This window comes from Phaethon aethereus, assembly GCF_964289735.1.
Source record: "Phaethon aethereus genome assembly, chromosome: 1".
Classification (NCBI taxonomy): domain Eukaryota; kingdom Metazoa; phylum Chordata; class Aves; order Phaethontiformes; family Phaethontidae; genus Phaethon; species Phaethon aethereus.
This window is the reverse complement of record NC_138575.1, coordinates 96,167,807-96,190,230: the sequence shown is the minus strand read 5'-3', so window position 1 is coordinate 96,190,230 and position 22,424 is coordinate 96,167,807. Positions and strand designations below refer to the sequence as shown.

Sequence of the window (22,424 nt, the reverse complement as noted above, 5' to 3'; positions counted from 1 at the left end):
AGAAAGAGCAGCATATTATTAGGAAACATTATATAAACTGCCATGCATTCTACAATACTTTAATTGTTCAAATTGGTGACCAACCTTTCATTTTCTACTGTTATTAAAATAAAATGAACAAAAAAACCCCACAACAACCTAATAGTGTTAAGAGAAAATTTTGTGTTACTATACAGGGGTTGATAATTTTACATTTAAGCATTAAACATACTGGCAGAAATAATAATCAAAAAAGTACGTTATCCAGCTTAGAGAAATCAAGGTATCAGTTCCTCAATTTTCTTACAGTACTGAAGCTCCAATTATGCCAGTAGTTGAAAGGGAGATTTACACAATCCGAATACTTGATGTCAGCTTTTGATAAAAGCCAAGTTACCTTTCAGCGCACCCAACATGCATGCTACCATGTCATGAACTTTAAAGACCCCTTCCAACCCAAACTAATCTACGATTACTGCAAGAATTACTCTAAATCTTTCTGAAGAACCTAGATTTGTAGGGCTAAAAATACTTTTCTGATACTTTTTTTTTTTTTAGCATGACTTCACCGTAACTAATCTCAGGAACAGAAAGGCCCTTCACTGATATTTCAGAGACTGAATCATTCGGCTCCTTCCCGCAGCGCGGATGCCCACGCGTGGCTGTCCGCAGGCCTAGGCCCTGTAGAGAGGCGGGCCGAAAAGGCCGCGCGGGGCGCGCGCGAGAGCAGGGTAAGGAGCGATGCGGCTCTTGCAAAGCGCGCGGCACTAGACTCTCTTTAACGATCCTTAAACCAGCTCACAAACGAACCGAATCGCGACAAACTAGGTAACATCTCAAAGCACCGCCCTGCGCCCCACAGCCCACCCGGGGACAGCGGCGCGCCCCGCTCCCCCCTGCTGTGGCGGGGACGAGCGGGGGAGTTCTGTCTCTGGGCCACCGCGCCGGAGGCGCCGCCCGCGCGGGAGCGCCCGGTAGGGCGGCGCGGCAGGGAGGCGAGAGGGCGCTCCCAAGGTCGGCGGGAGCCACTGACGGGACGAGGAGGAGAGCATGACGGGGCTCCTCAGGCGCCCCTGGCCCGCGGGCGAGTCTCTCGCTGGTACCCCCCGTGGCGGCAAAGACTGGGCGGGAGGGGCCTCCCCCTCCAGCGGCTGCTCCCACACTTGCCCGAGCTCCGGCCGCGCTCCAACCCGCCCTGCCTCCCTCTCGTCCCACCCGAGAACGGGAAGGGATGAACGGACGCCTCCAGACGGCGGACACGGCTAACGACCTCCCTTGCGGCAGCACGGATCCCTCCGCCACCTCCGGCTCGCCTCAGGAGAGACCTGCGCCTGCGCAGAGAGGGACTGGTCCTCTGCGCCTTCTTGTCCGGGCGCGGCGCCGCGGTCGCCGGTTGTCCTCGGGGTTCCGCGGCTGCGTGGCGAAGGTTCCGGCTGCCTCTTCTCCCCCAACCGCAGGGGCCTGCGGGGTGCGGTGATCCCCCGGAGCAGGCCCGGGCCGGGCGGGCGGTCTGCACTGGGTCCCCGCGAGGAGCCTCCGAGCCCTGAGGGAGGCTGCCGGTGGGGTCCTGCCGCTGCCGCTGTTGCGGGGCGAGGCCAGGCCCTGCGAGGGAGAGGACGGGACGTTGTGCCTGCGCCCTGCCGGACTGGGGCGTGAGGCAGGCCCTGGAGCCCGAGGGGTCTGTTAGCCCGGTGTGGTGGTCGGTGATTTATTTATCTTTTTTTTCCTTTTAATAGCATGGAGAAGCTTCGCTGGTTTTTGACGCAGTTTTTTTTTCCTAACGGTCAGGTGGGGATTTTAGTTGAAGCTGTGGTCTGTCGTGATGAGTTTTCTGCTGCCCAAACTGTCCTGTAAGAGGGAAGTGGATCAGGCAATAAAAAGCGTGGCCGAGAAGGTTTTGGTTCTGCGGTTTGGAAGAGATAATGATGCTGTTTGTCTGCAGCTCGATGATATTGTAAGAGGGTTTTTTTCCTTTTTTTTTTCTTTTTTGAAAAAATGTCTATTAGTATACCTGTTGCACACAAGAGAATGTCATATGTTGCTTTTGGATAATACAGTGTCTCATGAAAATTCTGGTGACAAATGTAGAATGAAATAATACTATATTAATAAAAGAGTTTGAAAATTAAGCAAATCTTTATGTTATTGTAGTGGGTGTGTGAAGTGCTGGAGTAGAGAAGGCATGATATTCTAGTCCTGCTTAAACTGATAAGGCATAAGGAAAAGGGGCTTTATAAAGCTTGCTACCCTTTTTCCTCTCGTGTCTCAATCCATTTGTCATCTGTCTTTCTCACTCTTTACAGCTTGCAAAGACAGCTCATGACCTAAGTAAAATGGCAGTCATTTACCTGGTGGATGTGGACAAGGTTCCAGTGTACACCCAGTATTTCGACATCAGTTATATCCCGTCTACTGTATTTTTCTTCAATGGACAACACATGAAGGTTGATTATGGGTATGTCATCCTACCTGGCATTATCTATTTATGTTTGTAAAAATTGTCAGTCTTTCTCTATGTTACCATGTCTGGGGAAGGTAACATTTGAAAACTATAATGTTGTTACCAGCATCTGTGTTGAAAACTCTCTAGGAAGCTAGGAGGACTCAAAATTAGGAAGTATTTTGAAATATGCTCTGATGCAATACGTAGGTGTCAGCTGTGAAACATGCTTGACTCTGCAAAAAAATAGTATGGTTAAAGTCTTAGACATCGCACCTTTTTGGACTTTGGCGGTCACAGTATATTCCTGACTTGGTTATGCCATTACCAGTGTGGTTCGTTCTTTCTGAATTACTCAGAACCTCAAATTTTATTATACATCTTTTCTTGTCTTTAGGTGTTTTTGCTTTGAACACTTTATCATTACAATTCTACCTTTATCTTATGCTTCTATTTAGGTCTCCAGATCATACCAAATTTGTAGGAAGCTTCAAAACAAAGCAAGACTTTATAGATCTGATTGAAGTGATTTATCGTGGAGCAATGCGTGGAAAGCTCATTGTGAGAAGTCCTATTGATCCCAATAACATTCCTAAATACGACCTTCTCTACCAAGGAATTTAATAGGTTGACCTGAGATAAAGAATTACAGAAATGACCGATGTTCTACATCCCTTTTTTTTTCCTTCAAGCATTTTTAGCCACCTCTGACACCATGGGACAGTTTGAGCATTTAAGTTGAAGGATCATATTGGTCTCCTTCTGAAGACAGACATTCTGTCACCTCAGACTTCTCTCCTAAATAAAGCTACATGTTCATGTGTAGAATTCGCGCAAGTGACTGAGCCGTGTGCTGACCAGCACATGCAAAACAGGGAGGTTGGATGCATCCTCAACGACGGCACCTCCAGTGCAACTTTCTTAAGTGAACTAAAGCACTGTATATTCTATTTAATTGTCTATTTAGTACCATTTTCATTCAGATGAAATTGCTTTCTCTCAAGAGCGTTGAGCTGAATGCCTTTCCAATAGAATTTTACGCTTTTACCCATTACTGGAGAACGGGACGGAAGTTTTTTCAAACAGTATTAGAGATGACTGAAATCTGAAATGGATATAAAAACAAAAGGGAAGTGGACACTCTCTTTTCTCTGGCACCCGGTATTACTGTTCAACATTTTTTTTTGACTGAGATGGGAACTGAAGGTGTAGGACAAGGTTTTGTTATCTTTCAAAGCTCTTTTGCAGCCACAGAGCACTTTTAATTCCCATAGGATTAAACTGGAAATTCAGAATAACTGTTTTGTTTACAATTGCTTTAAAGGTTATTTGACCTTCTGCTTGCATAAATTGCAAACCTTGAGTATGGCTATTTAAAAACTGTCTCTATTGCCCACCTCTGTCTAAAATTAAACAGCTGAAAGAAAAAGCAATATCATTCTTTTGCATCAGTTTGGTAATTGCAGGTTGCTAGAGTATTGTATTTCTATAGCAGCTCATGCCCAGTAATCTCACTGGCTTAGTTGGCTTTAAAATATAAGTTACTTTAGTTCACTGTGTCATGTTTGGGGCATGCCATCTTTGACTGGAGGGAAAGCAGTAGTATATAGTTCCCTGAAGTATTGTTCAGCTTAACAGTAAATGTTTCAAGGAGGAAGGTGGATGTTCCAGCTCTTGAAAGAGTTTAAACATATATATGAGGAAAACTTATATAATGAGGAAAAAATAGATCCTTTACATGCTTTGTGTATTCCAGATTTGTCCTTTTAATGAAAGCTGTGCACTTATGCGAGTATTTTCCTTATAGTTTAGTCTGATTGTAAAGCCGTAACTGCAGAATGTTTATTTAAAAAATTATGCAGGTGAGAGTTGATATACCTTAACATCTTTATTTTGTGCAACTTTAAATTTCACAGCTAGCTGAAGGGTTGAGGCTTAAAGCTTTCAACAATGCACTTCTTTCCTAATAGTTAACTTGTGTTTGCGTGTTTCTCAAAACCAAACAAACTAGCTTCAAATTTAAAACTGTTAGTTGCTCCACAGTGAGAGGAAGGTCCTTAGATGACTGAAAGGTACAGGGGCAGTTATGAAAGGAAGAGACCGCTATCAAGAGCAAATCAGTACACCTTTATTTATTGCCTCTCTTCTTACTTGTGCTGCTTCTGGTTGCAACAGGTGAATGCCTAAAGGCTGTCTTGGCTTTCAGTGTGCTCTTCAGGTACTTAAAGATGGCATGTAAGCAGCAGGAGGGTGCTAAACCATACTTTTCTGTTCCAGCAGAGACAGTAGGACAATTTACTTTCATGAGAGAACCCACAACTTTATCTAGAGGCTTACTGTTTGACACCCATTCCCGGCAGTATTTCTGTATCCATTCTTGTATTTGTGGATCGCTTCTAGTCTGGTGCTGTGTGTTGTGCATGGAGTTGATGAATGCCACAGAGTACACTTTATTCATTACCTCATATTTTCTCTGCACCAGCAGATCAACAAACACCAAGCCACCATAGCCATGGGCAACAAAGGCCACGTTCTTGGCTGCACTCTTTGAAATGAAATGATCCCATACATACATGGTATGTTCCTTGGGGCTGCTGGTGCCCCTCTTGGGGATCCACCAGACAGACTGTGTAGAAGTCAGTGATTCTTCCCTGGTAGAAAAGCTTAACGTCTCCTTTTCAGTCTTCAGATCAACAAAGTTGTCATTGGGATTCAGTACAACCACTCCTCCGTGGCTCTGAAGGGCCATTTGGATGAACGGTATTTGTGTTCCATGCTCCAGGCCCTCACTGACAATTGTCCTCAGCCCCCACTGTCCAGCACAGAAAACTCCATGGTCTTGAAGAAGGACAATTAGGCTGGAGGAACTTGTTAGTGCATTCTTGCTCATAAAAAAGAAACTTCTTGGTTCATCCTCTGTAGCATCAGTAGGAATATAAACTTTCTGCAGCATGCAAACTCTTTCCAGGAGCTCATAAACATATTGGGTAATAAAATGTCCCAAAACTTGATAACGTTTATGATTCCGCTCATGTGCATTCTTGTAATAATTGAAAACAAAGGACTCATTGGTATCCAGATGCCTCAGTTCCCCTTTTATATTGAAGTCATACTTCAGTTCCTCTTGATACTCTGAACCCTCTATTAGTTTCCTGAAGCTTAGTTCATGCTCTGTTTGTAACCACTACAAATTAAGAAGATTATGTCAATGTAATGATAGACCTCCATACAACACCTACATAAATAAAACCTATTGGATTAGAATTCAGATTTAAAAGTGGTTACAAACAAAGTACTCGTTAATACAGACTATCTCTTCGTGGTCTGTGGTAAACCAGCTGCTTGTAAAGCATCTCTCAGATTTTGGTTGCTGAATTCCAACAGCAGTACATTAATAGTAATATCTCCAGTTGCTCATTCATCCTTGCAAGCACTTGCCACATGGAAATGGTGAAATGCATGAGTGAACAAGCAAGCCACTGTGATCAAGGGATGGGAGAAAAGAAAGTCCCTCCAGGTTCAGCTAAGAATATTTTTGAACTTGTATGACAGATCATCTGATAAGAATTATACCAGGGAGTGGTTTCCATGCAATGGAAAAATTAAGTTTATCATAACCTTCTGTTTTCCTAATAACTCTTCAGTCTACTACTGACTGTCACTGGCTGTAGAATGGTAAACATGGGTTAACCTTTGGTGTGGTTAGAATCCTACTTTTACAAGATTTTTGTCCTAACAGCAGAGATTTGCGAGCATTAAATTCCCACAATTATAAGTATTTTCAAAACAAATTTATCATCTTAACACAGTAATTTTGTTGTGGCAAATGTTTTATATGACGTTATATTTGGCAAATACATTGGTGCAAGCTACTATATACCTTTAAGTTTTTCTTGCTGCACTAACAGGTTTTCACAACACAGTAGATCACATTCTGACTATGTCAAAACTCACTATACAATCTGATAAAGCTGATTACTAGGACAGAAAGTGATCTGAAAATTTTTATGTAAGCAACCTGAGTTTCCTTGAGTAAGCTGCTTAGCATATTGAAAATTATTTCTTACGCTTGCAAATTAAAAAAAATGAAAAAGTTCTTTGCTTTTCAATGGGGCAACACCATACTTATTTTCCTTTTGAGCAATCTCCATTGGGTCAGAGATGTTGAGTCACCTCTTCAGAGTCATTCCTGTCTTCTGATTAATAGATAGTAGGCTAAAACATACTATCATCTCCTTTTTTATCTTGTGTAATAAGTACACATAGAAAAGGGGAAAAAATCATAGTCTATGATATATAAACCATTTACTGCCTTGCCAGTTTTTTGGAACAGAAACAGCACAAAGAAATTGCAAGTGCGCACATTCATCTAGGATTTTTTCACTCTGCAGGAAGGCATGAAAGACACACGGGAGATGGGAGGACAGACTGTTTGCTATACTACTGAAATACGGGCAATTGACGTAGAAAAGATCATGTTTAGTAGGAAGGAAGCTACCCATATTCATGTTGTTTTCCCCATGCAGTGAAGTGGGAGAAAAATGGACATGGTTTAAGGAAAGATGGCGGTGGAGAAAGGTAAAGCACAGAGGAAGCATTCCATAACAATTAGGAGTAGGTAAGTGCAGTTTCCTCACTGAGTGGCATGCTGTCCAACACTTCTCTCTGTCCCTTGCTCTCCTCACCCCTAAAAGGTTGGAGACTAGCTTCCCAACGTACTATGAACAGGAAGTTACTATACTCCAGCTACTAACAACATTGCTTTTTCAGTTCCAAAACAAGGATACATGAGTCTAAATTAAACCCTACGTAAAAACCTATGTATGTAATATTGAACATCTACTTAAATATCTACTTTACAAAGCATTGTGAAAGGTTTCTGAAGATTTCAGGAAGCAGAAACAAAAAAATACAGTTATATGTCATGCATAGGTATGACCTCCCTTCCCAAAATGGCCTTCAAGGTGTGAACTAAAAAGTTTTGAAGCAATTTATGGTAGGTTATCACTTAAGCATTCACTTGAGTAGCACCCTAGAATCATATACTTCTTAGTCTGGAGGACTAATTTTATTGTAGTAATGACATTTATAGAAATAAAAAGCAGCAGTTATTATTCTAGATACAGCTGCATAAAGTATTTACCTCTTTTTGGTAAATGTACATTCTAAATCAGTGTTGACTGCTGCTTATGCTTCATTGTCTATATAAATGCAATATGCAAGGGTGTTTATTCGGGCAGCCTTACAGTTGCTATTTTGATTTTAAAAAATTACTGTTGGGGGAAAAAATTTCCATCTTTCCTTTTCTCCCACTTTTCTGTTTGGATCGTAAGATTCTTCAACTGCAAATTTGGCTAGCGTTTGTTACAGCACTTGGCATATTTGAAACACTACTGCAGTTTAAGTATTGCTCTTTATGAGATTTTTCCATTTAAAAACAGTTTCCTCTATTCTAGTAAAGCCCAACATTACCGTATACTGTCCCGTAAAATCAGTCATCATCATAGACGGAAATTTTTTTCACTCCGGGGTCGTAGACAATTTCTCTGCGTGAAAGAAAATAAACCCATCTTAGTTCAGGTTTCATTATTTTACATACTTAAATGTATGTAAGTATTTATACATACTTACATGTAAGTATGTATAAATACTGAGGTGTATCTGTAAAATCTATCAGATGGTGCTAGTTAAGGCCATCCAAAGTGTTTCAGATAGTTCCATGTTACGTATGTAATTTACACCTGACCATAGAAGTTAAAGTTAAATTTCTTTGGTGTGAAACTAAAAAGTTGTCAAAACTAGTTTTGCACAGCTTCCCATTACTTGATACAAAAGCACTACCAAGAGGACAAAACAGAAGGCTACTCACAAAACTTCGCGATTCTGAAGCTGCTCTGAAAAAACTCCCAAACATCCAAACCAAACCAAAACCCAACAAACAAATCTTTGTCACCACTTGGTGGGAGGGCGGAGGTGTCCCAAGGCCACCGGCTGACAACCGCGGTGACAGCTGAAGTTACCGAGGGCGCCCAGCTGTGCCCGGCAGCCGAACCCCCCCCGGCCGCGGGGCGGGCCGCGTTAGCCCGGCTCCTGGCGCCTGACGGGGAAAACCTGGCTGGCAAGGGGCAATTTAAACCCGATTCGATTGGGTTGATGTATTACTTCTTTAAAAAATACCCAGGTTTTCTTGATTCCTTCCACAGATCTTAGTATTTCTCCCGTTTCTTCGACGTTTGCTAGCCTGTGCTTTATTTTATTGCGTCCACGGAGCTACTAGTTTTGTTACTACTCATCAGGTTGTCAGGTGCGGGGAAATGTGTGTAACAGCACACCTGTGACACTATCATTAGCTCCACGCCACTTACAGTTTTCCCCCCTCACTGGCTCAGTTTGAGGCTAAACCCGAGAAAGTGAAGGCACAGGGAGGCCGCGAGCGCGGCGAGGCACGCCTGTGGGGGAGAGGCAGCAGGAGGGGCCGGTGGTTTGTAGGGCTGATACTCGGGCCGGCAGTTACGCGGTCGGGGAGCGCGAGCCCGCGGGACCCGGCGGAAGGGCTGCGGGGAGAGTGGGCGGCTGCGAGTTTTCGCCTCAGGGAGCCGACGGGGAGACGGTTACTGGCGTTACGGGGCGGGCCTCCCGCGCGGAGGCGGTGCTCAGCCCGGAAGTAGCTGGGGAGGCTGCGCAGGCGGCGGAGCGGCCTGGGTAAACAACAGCGGCAGCGGTGGTGAGTGCTGTGGGGTGCCGTCGGTACCGCTCGCTTCCCGCCCTATAGCTGCTGAAGGGGGGAAGTAGAGCTGAAATAAAGCTGTCCGGCAGTGTCCCGGTGGGTCCTGCGCGGTCGGTGTCGGGCTGTCTGCGTCACGCGGTGTTTCTATCGCGAACGAGCGTAAGCCGGCAAGGGAGAGCGGGTGAGCGGCCGGACACCGCGGGGGGGTGGTGTCGGCAGTGTTGCCGCTTCTTTGCGAGGAGGCTGAGGAGAGAGCGCGGAAGCGTGGAGTTGCTCGCCATTGGCGCTTGCCCGTTTGTCAGGGAGAAGCCCCTTCCCTCCCTAGCGGGGCGTGCCGGCGGCTGGGTTCGAAGTCGGAGGTGCGGGACGACCCCGCGGCCCCGGGCGGGGCGGGCGCCTGCGGTGACAGCCCGGGCGGTGCCGCCCCTGGGTAGTGCCTGTCTGTCCCCCTGGAGCTGTTAGAAGGCCGCCGTTTGTCAGCTTTTCCTCCTTGAAATAGGCAGTAGTTCGGTTTTTCTTTAATAGTCTACAGATGCTGCTGTTCCCCGCTCCAGGGAACTGGGGCTGTCGGTTGAAAAACCGCCGAGCTAAAGGAAAGTACACCAACTTAAAGGCTTTCTTGAGAAGCTTCGAACTAGCTGTAAGGTTTGAAGGTCTTATACTGGAGTCATACAGAGTACTTATAAAGGTAATAAACCCCTCTGAAGCTGTGTTCCTCCACTGAGGAAGACGTTTAACACTTAACAGCAATCCTTGAATTTTATTTATTCTTGGAGCTCGTGTAGTGTTACAGATGTCTTCTGTGACTCCTTTTCACTTTATATTTAAAGCCTGAATTGCTTGTTAGTTGCATGATTGCTGGGAGTGGAGTTAAGCAGTAAATGCCTTCGCTAGGGATAAATTCTAATGCAAATTTCCTTAACAGTTCTGCCCACACTGACAATCCAGAGCCCTGCCCAAGTGCATGTCTCTCTTGTATTGTGGCTGTCAATGACTTTTTAACAAGGCCTGTAGTGACAGGACAAGGGGCAATGGTTTTAAACTGAAAGAGGGGTAGATCTAGGTTGGACAAAAGGAAGAATTTTTTTTTATGAAGGGGGTGGTGAAACGCTGTAACAAGTTGCCTAGAAAAGTTGTGAGTGCCCCATCATTGGAAGTATTTAAAGTCAGGTTGGACAGGCCTTTCTGCAACCTGATCTAGTGAAAGAAGTCCCTGCCCATGGCAGTGGGATTGGACTAGATGATCTCTAAAGGTCTCTTACAACCCAATTCATTCTGTGAATGAGTTTTCTTTGTGCTAGCTTGCTCAAAAATGATTTTTTTTGTTCTCGCTTAGTACCTACTGCTGTGGTCCTTCCCTCTGAATAAATAAATAAAACACAAATTGCTAAGCTTATTTTCTATCGTTTTTCAGTAGAGAAAATCATGGAAGGAAGAACGTCGTCGTCAAGTCACATCAGTGTAAGTCTTACGACAATTTGTAACAATTTACTTTGAGGCTGTGGGTGTCCTAGGATATTCCGATGTGCTTATTTGCACAACCCAATTCATTCTCCAGTGGTCCAGCTTTCGCTCTGCTGGAGCACTGTTTCCTGAGAAATAGTTTATCCTGGTAGCAGTCAAGAGTAATGTCTGCTGTTGAACATGTATTAATGCATGATAGGCTTAACAACTTCATTTCACATAAACAACATGTTTTCAAGGCTATGTTAAGACCTAAGCTCACATCTTAAATATTGAGAGTAATGCTCAAGTAAGTAGGGCAGCTGCATAATGGCATAATATTTAGTTGTCTGCAGAGGTGTGTTCAGAGGCTACTTATGCTAGTGTTTATTTTTTCTAAAATGTCCTTATTAGTAGTAGTTTCTAGCAATGGAAGTACTGGTGAAAAAAAATTGTAGGCATAGCAACTGGTTTGAGCAGGTAAGGTCTGGACTGTCTGCTGTTTTGGAAGTAAGCTGTTTCCAACACCTTGTTTATGCACTTTTTCTGACCCTTGCTCCTACAGGTGGGAACCTTCAGAAAAGTACTGCTGGTTTATATGAGGAGTCTGCTAAGTGTGTATGCACATGTATGTGTTGAGTTAGTCACTTTCTATTAGGGGAAAAGCTGAGGCAACTGCATATGTTGCACTTACCATAGATATAGACCTCTGTTGGTTACCTCTTGACTTTGTGCTTGTTCTGTAAGTTAATTGTGGGCACTACAAACCAACATCTTAATGAGTGCAAGCACGGGGAAGATATTGTACGGTGAGGTGGAAATTTTGCTGATGAACGTGTGCTTTTTATCCCTTTCTGTGTGTCCATTTGTCTTTCTGTTTTCTGAGTTGACCTTACCTCTTCTCAGTGTTACCTGTTATGTTATTACAGAGGTTAACTGAACCTCTGTAACTTTAAACTTTAGATAAATATGTGTTCTTAGGAAGCTCATAACAGAGACCACTAGTCAGGCAGAAGGTGGAGTTCTGAAGAAATTTGTACCTGGCCATTAAGCTGCAGGTCAGAAGAATGCATTTTGACTGATAGAAAATGTTTATAGGCCACTTCTCAAAAAAACCCCAACCAAACAAAAAAAATCCCAATCAATCTAATTGCAGATGTTCTTGAACAAGAAAATGTCTATTTCAATCCTTAAATGTTGATTAAAAGGGAAGGGAGGTATTTGTATTGGAAATTGTTGCCTGTGTGTAATGTTTACATCCTTTATAATTTGAGGAATCTGTTACTGAAGGCATATTTGTTATTACAGTGTTTGACCAGCAAAAGCAGTTTGAGGTACTGTATAGAAATTCAGGTCTAACTACTAAAAAAATAAATCTTTGTTTCAAAGAAGCATAGAGAAGGAATAAGAGCACTCACAGTTCAAACTGAAGAACTGAAGGATTATCTCATTATGGTATAGTATGTTTCAGTTATGATCTGTCTGAAGGCCTAATTACAGAGCTAATGAATGCAGTTTCTGTGTTAATTATTAAGTTGTTAGCGTCGCTGTTCTAGAGTCCTTGCTTGTAATTTCATGTTACAAGGTAGGGCATCTGGCGGCTTGCAAATTAAGTTCATAATACACTTGACAGTAGCCATCATATGGAGTAAGCTTCAGCTTCTTCCTGGCTGATAGAGGCTCAGTTGTCTGAAAGATGTAAATGTTTTATTCCCACTGTGATACATTCTAATCTGGTTGTATTTGCAGTGTAAGGTTTTGCTTCTCAGGATACCGGGAGAAATGGCAAGGCTTGTGCTTTTATTCTTTCAGCTGATATTATTTTAACTGGTTTAATTAACTGATAGGAAATGTAACTCTCTTTCCTTGTCTTGATGAACTGCTAGGAATTTAGTTTGACCATTTTTCGTTTTAATTTCAGTGAATAAACATTATTTCCTACGTATTTTTTCTGAATTGGCAAATTTCTATGGGTTACTAACTGCTTTATCTTTCAATAATTACTTTCAAAATGCTGGTTCCATTTTTTCGTAAGTTGGCAATGACAATAGCTGGTATCATTTTGAGTACATTGTAGTGTATTGATGCTAAATTATCATAGCAGAATACTTGTACTATTTTAAGATATTATTTCTCTTCACCCTGAGTTTTTTTTCGAGAGCTCAAACCTGGTGTGACATTCATCATGACGTTCATCTATTTCCTTTTCTCTTTATCATTCTTTAAACTGAGATGATTAAACTAGAATGTAAATGAATGAGAGGGAAGTAAGAAAACAGTAAGTGCCAGTAGATTGGTTCTCACCTTTTGGGCACATGTTTGGAGTTGTTGTAAAGTTAATGAAATAGGAAGAGCTTTTTCTTACTTTTTGAGGCAGTTCATATGTTAAAACTAGTTCTTCATGTGGTATGACACATGATTTAGGATGCAGCATCAGTGAGGAGTGCATTTAAACTAAAGTCACAGGTCAGTGGTTCCCTTGCAACTTTGTTATGTTGCCTGGCAGTTAACAAAACTTTACATGGCAGTATGTCAGCTCATAGCACCAGTGGATAATTTAGTTTTATTATGTGTGTAACATCATCTATTTTCAGTTTCGTATACCAAAGAAGAAAACAAACACCAAGTCAGAGGATGTCCAAGTTCAGTCCCCTTTGGCAAGGCTCCCAGGCTCCCACCATTGGGACTACCCTTTAAAAGAGGTAAAGAGAAGTTCTTTGGAGTGTAATGTGTGTAGGAGAATGTTATATGGGGTTTTTATTCTGTTTTGGAGGCTGGATTTTTTTCAATACTGAGTGTTGCCTTGTGACCAATATCTAACCCAGATTGTCTTGGAAAGAGACAAGTATATAGGTCTGAAATCTGCTTGCAAGCATACAGTTACGGAAATGGAAGTATTGGTGCCATGTTGCCAGCCTAAATCATTAAAAAGCAGAGTTGGTTTTCAGGTGTAGCTTGAAATTATCTTGAAAATAATGAATTTAAAGGCAAATACAAGTTTTTTTTTTGTTGTTAATTGTCTTCTGATTCCTGAAATTCTAGGTTATATTCAGGTCACTTACCAAGCTTTTTGTAATGATATGGAAATAATTTTTACATTGAGTTTTCAATTAGTCATTATTTATGTCTAAGAGCTTAAACTTCAAGAGCATATATGAAGTGCTGCATGACTTCTGACAGAATTTTAGGTGCTAATACAGACATAACCAATTTCAGTATTAAGACCAAAAGACTGTAAGAGGACTTATACGGCATTTATCATAAATGACATTTGATCATCTCGGTCTCACATGAAAGCAAATACTTGCTTTTACAAATCTGTTCCAAATTCTGTAAGCATTTTTTTTTAAATGCCGAGTTTTGGAAACCTGTTTTGCTACTTGTGACTCCTTCAGCTGAGCATTGAGAGTTTGTTGCTGGTTTTAGTGGTTTCAGAATAATGGGGCTGGACAAACAGGCTCCCCCACAGAGGAGTTTTAAAAACCTAATGAGGGAAGTTAGGAATTTTTTTGACTTACAGTAGTGGTGCTAATGTGACCCAGGTCTCTAGGAACGCCTGGTCATTTGAGCATACTGCAGTACAAACTCACTGTGTGGTTGTATTCTATACTGTTAATACTTTAAGTGAGCAGAGCTTCTAATTCGTCAGGTTTTGAAGTTGGAAGTAATGTATCTTGTGGTTACAAGCAGCAGCCTCTTAGGCAGAGCCAGACAGCACTGGTATGGAATTCTTCCTGTCTTTCTCTCTGCCTCTATAAAAACAGTGATTAGCCTGGATGAATTGAAAAATATTTTTTCCCTGTTATCTCCTGTATATTGTCTAATTTTGTATTTCTTACTTTTCTTACCTCTGTCTGTATATTTCAGACTTTTCCATGTGGTAGAGGGCTCCATATGCTTTAAACACTTGACTAGTCTTTATATTCTACTTTAAAAGAAAAGAATGCATCATGAAGTATCATAATTAAAAGAAATATTACTGTTTTATCCATCAAAAGGTCTGTTCAGGTTGTACTTAATGTTGCCAGAGGCTGCTCCATGTTGCTTGAGAAATTTTGTGCAGCTTTCGGTGATGTGGGCATTTAGGTCTCTAATATGATTGAAGACCAGTGCTAAGAGGTGAACTAGATGATGTTTGAAGGCAGGAGGAGGGGAGAGCACCTTCAAGGCAATTTCTTGCTGCCAGCTGTTTTAATAATGAGGATATCTTCCAGTAGAGTTGGCCCCTATGGTAGGGAAAAGACTGTTTTGGGATGCACCTTTCAGACTTCACTGAAGTGTGTAAAATATGTGTGGGCATGCATTTTTCAGATGCCCTTTCACCCTGTGTATAAACAGAAATGAAGATAAGTTTGTCTGCTTTCAGCCTGACTGGCATAATTTTTTAAACATCTGTTTGGTTTATTGTCTTTTATATTAAAAAAAAAAGTGAGGAGAGATTAGGAGGAGGAAAGGGCAGAGGGAGATAGGTTTCTGGAATTGCAGAAATAGCTATACGTTTTGGTGGGGCTTCATTTACTTAATTTGAAAATACAAGTCCATTCTGGTAAGGTAAGAGAATTTGCAAAAAGTGAAGTCTTGCTGGTATGGGTTTTGCCACCCAAGTACCAAACCTTCAAATTCCTTTTCCTTCTCAGAATTTTATGTCTTTCAGTGGAATATAATTTGGTTAAATGCATGATGTTAACCTCTACTTTCTTTATCTTGTGTATTTGTGATGATGTAAAACAGGCCTAATGTAAGTCCCTGTTTGGGATAGTCCCCCTTTAAATAGGGAAATAATTGAATTGTCCTGTATTGTCAAATTTCTTCAGGAGGAGAAAGTTCCATTCAGGATCAGGTGGTATGTGGGTGGTTTAAACCAAGCAAATTCATTCTTTGCAAAATTGTTGCCTCTGCTTTATTTGATCAGTTGCATTGTTTCCACATCTGGCATTGTTCCCTTCTTCTAATGTAATATCCATTATGACATATTTATGTCTGTTGGAGCCTGCCAATTTTATTTCTTTTATTTCAGTGGAAACTAAGAGCCAACAAAAGAGAGCCTTCCATAAAAGCAGGAAGGCAAAAGGACTGTGACAGACACCACTCTAATGATGAAGAATCAATTGGGTAAGAAGTAGTCTCAAAATTAGTTCTTTGTTTGTATATTCAGAGTTTCATAATCTTTCTTGAAGATGAGTATCGCTTGTCTCTAGCCAATTGTGTCATGCAGAGGTAGTTTTCAAGCTGCTAGGTAGCCCGCCTTCAGAGAATCATGTTTCAGTGATTTAATGGAATTGTGAATTATGAAGCAACCTTTTTTTTTTATTTTAACACAACTCAAGACTGCGACATCAGAGTGGGTATGTAACACTTACTAGAGGAATTACTGCTTGTTGACCTGCTCGGAATCCTGAAGGGTGTTTACTACTCTCGAAGTGTACATTACCATTCTAGCCCTAGATATTTATGACATTTAAGAAGTTTCCCAGATTATCTTTTGCCTGTCACTTTTTGCTCTGTAGTTCACAGTCATAAAGCTGGTTTTGTCAAGCCTTAAAAGCAAGAAAACACACCTTCCCCCCCCTCAAGCAATATGATAATTAGTAGGGTAAGTCAGTAAAAAACTAGATGTTTTTCACCTCTGTTACAGTCAAGACACCTGAGCGAGTAAATAAGACTGCCATTGTGCTGCTTTTTTATGTTCTATTGCCAAAAGCAAGTATCTTGGTTTCTTTGAGATTATGTCAAATTATTTAAAATCATCTTCTGTGAAGCTGTCAGCTAGATAATAGTTTACCCAAGAGAAATCTTTAAGCTGTGCCATAGTTGACAAATGTAGAATTAGATTCATTGACAGCAGCTAGGAGGCATGATGAATTTATTGTATTTATCTTAATGAAGCAATTGTTATTCCACAAGTCATTTAAATCTAAACATACAAGAGTATGCATTTGCTGACTCATTTTCTGACTGGAACTTAACTTGACCATAAGTGATTTCTTGTCAGGAGAGGCTGTTAAAAACGAAGTGCACAGGTAATGAAAATGCTTAATGACAGCAGGTGATTTTTTTGACACTGATGAATTTGGTGGTTTTGTGATGTGTGAATAGTTACCACTTAGCCTGGTCTTGATATTCAGAATGCTTCAAACTGTTGCAGAGAAGCTGAACTTGTCAAAGATTCTGAATTTATTTTTCATACGTTCTCAAAGGCATAGCTGTCAGTTTACATGTACTTACCTCAAAATGTCTCACAGTAACTTTAAGGGATTGGCTTGCAGGGTCAACCTAGCATAGTTTAAAAGCTGTGTAAGTTGCAGTTTCTGGAGTTTTAATTACGCTGTGAAATGGTTGATGTTTGATATCAACCTGTAAGTCTTTCAGAAAACTTTGAACTGACCTTTCAATGTTGAGGAGTGGTTTTTTTTTTTTTAAAAAAGCTACCTTTGGTTCTGTTACGTATGTTAATTTTCTGTTACATATGTTAATTTTGATATGTGAGAGACTTTCAAGTAGTATTTGTAGGTCTTCCATCATTTTTTACCAAAATTCTTACCAGCACGTTAGTGAGAAATGATTTAGATTGTAAAGGTAAATATTTAGCTACTAAACCTATGCATTTTTCACTTCCTCAAAAAGATGTGTGTCCAGAGACTAGCTGGAGGTTCTCTGTAAAATAAACTTAATCTACTGCCTGCAATGAAGCTTGTTCTAAGTATTCCATTTGGGTATGTAGTGTTTCTCAGTAAGTCAAAATCAACACACTGACCTCATTGCATAATCAATAGAAAGAGGACACAGGCTCTAAAGAGCTGGTGTTTGTTGAGCAAAAGTCTGAGAACTGGCAAAACTTAGAAGAGAATAGTATGAAGTGGCATGCTGAGTATCTTTCTAATGCAAAAGTTTTCTCTGCTCCTTCTTCCCAGTGAGAAATTTTTCATTTGCATTGAAAAGCAGGAAATAAGTCTTAATGACAAACTCCCATTAGCTCCTGATGTTTTAAAAGCAGTCATCTTTATTGATATGAGCTAATCTCAAACACTGAGGGTAGCATGTTTCATCTAAAGTGTTGCTTGAGCATTGTTATTGCCACTTAATTTTAGTCAGAAAGGACAAAGTGGATGTATTGGCACAAACCTGCCTTCACTTCTGTTTTTAACTGAAGTTCTGAATTACAAAATTGGGTAGTTGATTGCTTCTGTCAGTCCTGCTGTGAGGCCATGGGGGCTGGAAGCAGCAACCGCAGCTGCTCTCACTTGAACAGCTCTGCTCATGGCCTTGTGAAAGGTCACTGTCAGGTGGTTTGTTCATGATCCCAGATGGGACTCCTAGGGCATGCTGGTTCCCTAGTCCTCCTCATATACTGGAGGTCTCTTACATGTTCCTACGATTGCGTCACAAGACAGATTAAGACTGCCATGAAATGTGAATAGTTCGATTTGTTAGTGTAATTGCAGAAAGTTAGGTATAATATTTATGTAATTGGTCAATTAATGTTTTGTATCCTACTTAGAAAACTTTTCTGGCAAGAAAACTATTTCAAGGGTAGCTATCACCACCTGGAAATAGAGCTTAGAAGTGTCCACTTACCTCAGCTGTACTACTCCTGCACTAGCCAAGAGTGAAACAGAGGGAAATAGAAACAACAAACAAACCAAACAAAATAGAACACGATTTTGAAATTCATGCTGCTTGTCCTGGTCTGTCAAGTTTTCTTTAGGGAGGGGGTGGGAGGAGTACTTAAGTAAGATACGTGTTGCTCTTTCAGCTCAGTATTTTAAATGTTAATTGAAATACATGCCACAGCTGAATCAAGTACTGACACTGCAGCAGTCAGGTTTTTGTGGCTATCACTTACATGCTGGTTCTCCTTGCCCTGACAAGCACATTTTGGCAGTAATAACTTGTAATAAATAATAATAAAGTCCAGCAAACAAAGGAGGTTAGTAGGGTTGTTCATGTTTGCTGTTAAAACATTGACTTCTAATCAGTTGATGAAAAGTCAGGGCCTTGAAGTAGGAGGACAACAGACAGGCTTTCTTCTCAACAGGGTGTAGTCGGTGAATGTGGCAGTCAGAGTTTTCTGTTAATGATAGTGCATATGTTATTCTTTTGGGCTCTTAAAGGCCAAGGACTTCCTGAGCTGTGCATGTGCTGCAGAAGCTCAGACAGCTGAATACACATGAAGTTTATCAGTGGCTTTATTCTGTAAACCCAGGACAGATGTTCAGCTTTTATGGGGCCTGGCGGGGTGACTCTCACAATGGTATGTGGCATCCCACTGTCAAAAGATTTATTTCCCAAAAGTTGGGTTTTAGTGGAAGTGTGTAGGTATGAAGATGCTGGTGTAGCCAATTAGTGAAAATTTACTTCAAAAGCAGTCAGTAGCCTCTAGGTCTCATTTTGATCACTTTCTAATACAAATTTGAGCAAATTGGAGCCAGTGATTACAACACTGGTGTGTACACAAATAGGATCATAGGAAAAGAACTGGATCTAGCAGCTCTGATTATTGGGTTAAATAGAGGTCAAACATTTTCCCCAAAGGGGTACAGACAATTAATAGCTTTTGGTCCGGTGCTTTGTAAGGTAGGATAATCCTTTTTTGCCTGTGAAAAGTGATATGAGACTTGCCTGGAGCAGCTAACAGCATTTTAAATTTTTTTTTTCTGTTCCATCCTTACATGTGTAAGTATGTTTTTATTACCTTTGCTTAGGTATTTTTTTCTGTTTTGTGGAGGTAGATAAGAGGGGGTACAGTAGGTGCTTGCTTTAGAAACAAAAATAATTCTCTGGTTTTCCTTCACCAAGATGCCTCCAGTCTTACTGTTGTGCAGGTTACTTGCAGGATCTGCTGGTGGGACTTGCTTTTAATGTATACTTTGCTTGCTTTTTTTCTGCTTGAAACTAATTTTTCTTTTGAAATGTCTTTTGTGTGACTTGCTCCCTTTATTCTGTGGACAATTTAACAGGTAATTTAGGGATCTGTGTCCCAACCATCATTTACAGATAAACAGGCCGGCTTAAGTGTAGATGTCTTTCCTGAATTTATTTTACACCTAGTCATGATGACATGATTTTTCAAGAAATGCCACCAGATGACATTCCTTCTTTAGAAAGGGAAGCCATTGAAAGCTCCGAAGCCACTGTGCAGCTCTGAAGATCACGTCACAACCAGCTGTCCTGTTGAGGTCTTTGGCCAAAAAATGGTACCATGTGAGAAGTGATGCCTTAGCCTGGCACTGACATCTTTAGGAATAGCCAAATATATACTGTTTTCTTCCTTGTTTGTTGAAGGTTCCCCTCCTTTGCACAGGTTCTCAGTGCAAAAGCTAGTTGCACTGGTGCATGTCTACTTTAAATTGTAAGATCATTTTTGCAAAGATGCTTACTGAAAAAGTATAAACCCCATTTAAATCAAGGGAGTGGGAAACACTACAAATTCTGTATGTAGTAACAATCAGTAAACCACATTACAGGCCTGGAGCCTGTCAAGGTCTAGCCTGATGTGAATGTCAGCAAAGGATGTCAGACCTGAGTTTCCAAGGTGGCCAGCAAACTGTAGGTAATGAAATCAAATTTCACTGGAAGTTCTGCTTCTAACTCCTTTATCTCCTGTTGTGGGCTTTATCTATCATGATGATATTGTTAAAGACCCCAAAGGCTGGAATCTTTTTTCCTGTTTTCTTTACAAGTTATAGAATCATAGAGTAGTTTGGGTTGGAAGGGACCTTTAAAGATCATCTAGTCTAAACGCCCTGCAACAAGCAGGAACATCTTCAGTGAGATCAGGTTGCTCAGAGCCCCATCCAACCTGACCTGGAACCTTTCCAGGGATGAGGCATCTACCACCTCTCTGGGCAACCTATGCTAGTGTTTCATGACCCTCATTGTGAAACATTGCTTCCTTATGTCTAATCTAAATCTACCCTCTTTTAGTTTACAACCTTTACCCCATGTCCTATCACTACAGGCCCTGCTAAAAAGTCTGTCCCCACCTTTCTTAGAAGCCCCCTTTCCAGTACTGGAAGGCTGCAAGAAGGTCTCCCCAGAGCCTTCTCTTCTCCAGGCTGAGCAACCCCAGTTGTTCTCTCAGCCTGTCCTCCTAGGAGAGCTGTTCAATCCCTCTGATCATTTTTGTGGCCCTCCTCTGGACCTGCTCCAACGGGTCCATGTCCTTCCTGTGCCGAGGGCTCCAGAGCTGGATGCAGGACTCCACGTGGGGTCTCACCAGAGCAGAGGGGCAGAATCCCTTCCCTCGACCTGCTGGCCACGCTTCTTTTGATGTGGCCCAGGATACGGTTGGCCTTTTGGGCTGTGAGTGCACGTTGCTGGCTCATGTCCAGCTTCTCATCCGCCAGTCCCCCCAAGTCCTTCTTGGCAGTGCTGCTCTCAATCCCTTCATCCCCCAGCCTGTATTGATACTGGTGATTTCCCTGATCCAGGTGTGGGGCCCTGCACTTTGCCTTGTTAAATCTCATGAGGTTCACATGGGCCCACTTACCTCCTAATGATACAATTAAAATAAAGACTCTGTGACCATGTTTGTTTCCATTGGACTAATTACTGTGTGAGTAGGGTATCTTATGTTTGACAAATATGAGGGAAAAAAACTGGCATTTCTAAAAGGTGGAACAATGCAAACTGGAAGAATTTAGATCTGGGAAGTAGACTGTTAGGCTTGACATGAATCTAGTCAAGAGAACTGAAGCATTCCATAGAGAATAACACGTTTATGTTCTCTCATGGTGCTCTACAGTAACAATTTTCAGACTCTTTAAAAACTTATAAAATTTTATAAGGAGAAACAATTTCTGATTCACATCTTTGTATTGCTAGGGCCCACTTCTGCAACTGTTTTGTATTTGGAGGAAAAATGCTGTTTAGATACTTTAAGGTTTGATTTGTAATTTCAGGTCCTGTTAGAGGAAGAGGGGAAGTATCTGGCTTAGTCTTTCATCACTTCCAGCATCCCAAAAGATGAAGTGTCTTTCCACTAAAATTCTTTAGTAACTAGATCTCTAAAGTAGTTTGGGACGTCCTTATCTTTAAGGAAGAAATTAAAGCACAAGAGTAAATGTCTAGTTTCATAAGAAGAATTTGCACAAGTTACTGACTGTTACATTGAAGTTGCCTTTACCTGCTGTAGTTGTAAATTTTTTTAAGAGTCTAAAGTTCTTGTGTAGCTGAATTTTGAATTTTTATCACATTTCTTAAATGTATATATTCTTTATTTCCTTAGATATTCCTTATTTCTAATATACCTCACAGTTGGACAAACAACAAAAGGTGTATAAGTCTGGTCACTGTAAGCTCTTCTGACGTATTAAACTATGGTTAATGTATCAACTCTGAACATTTGAGAAGCCCAGAAAAACGCTAGAACCTCTGACTTAGGGACTTCTGTACTAAATAAGTCTCTTGTTTCCTATGCTAAATTGAGAATGCTTTGCAGGCTTGTTATATGCTCACTAGGTTGCTACAGTTGGGCTCCACCACGTAAGACATTAGTGTTACTAAACTGTCCCTCATGACCTGTATTTACTTTCTAAGCTTTTTCAGTAGCTAAAGCATTCCTTCAAATGAAACTCCAATCTCTGGATCCTTGGAGTGCAGAACAAACTTCTCTTAGGTCTACAGTATTTGAAGCACATGCTCGGAGCCTGTAATAGGTTCTTCAAAACAGCAGATCTTTGCATTAGAAGTCATAGAGTATATACAGATCTAGGTAACAGAACAAATGTAAACCTGCCTTTTCCTGATTCTGCCTGAAGCGTTCTGGAGCACTCCTGTGGTTTAAGTCAGCCTTCTAATGAGACCGTCTTTGTACATATGATTTCTCACTGCCTT

At 41.3% G+C, this 22,424-nt stretch overlaps 3 protein-coding genes across 3 annotated transcripts in view; 2 read left to right on the top strand and 1 right to left on the bottom strand.

Moving 5' to 3' along the window:
* Nucleotides 1–1,181: 1,181 nt before the first annotated feature.
* TXNL4B (thioredoxin like 4B) lies at nucleotides 1,182–3,043 on the top strand (the record flags this gene model as incomplete). The annotated part of the gene is made up of 3 exons (XM_082006720.1): nucleotides 1,182–1,933; nucleotides 2,283–2,434; nucleotides 2,878–3,043. The coding sequence occupies exons 1-3, from the start codon at nucleotides 1,802–1,804 to the stop codon at nucleotides 3,041–3,043; spliced, it is 450 nt and encodes a 149-aa protein (XP_081862846.1). The 5' UTR covers nucleotides 1,182–1,801.
* Nucleotides 3,044–4,547: 1,504 nt separating this feature from the next.
* On the bottom strand, nucleotides 4,548–7,924 carry LOC309410174 (putative protein ARB2BP; the record flags this gene model as incomplete). The annotated part of the gene is made up of 2 exons (XM_082006519.1): nucleotides 4,548–5,603; nucleotides 7,892–7,924. The coding sequence occupies 2 exons, from the start codon at nucleotides 7,922–7,924 to the stop codon at nucleotides 4,548–4,550; spliced, it is 1,089 nt and encodes a 362-aa protein (XP_081862645.1).
* A 2,644-nt stretch (nucleotides 7,925–10,568) lies between these two features.
* Nucleotides 10,569–22,424, top strand: part of SENP7 (SUMO specific peptidase 7) — a 45,715-nt gene continuing 33,859 nt past the window's right edge. Inside the window, exons 1-3 of the mRNA XM_081997412.1 lie at nucleotides 10,569–10,607; nucleotides 13,184–13,291; nucleotides 15,607–15,701. Of these exons, the coding sequence (XP_081853538.1) occupies nucleotides 10,572–10,607; nucleotides 13,184–13,291; nucleotides 15,607–15,701 (239 nt within the window). The 5' untranslated portion in view covers nucleotides 10,569–10,571. The remainder of the gene's footprint in view (nucleotides 10,608–13,183; nucleotides 13,292–15,606; nucleotides 15,702–22,424) is intronic.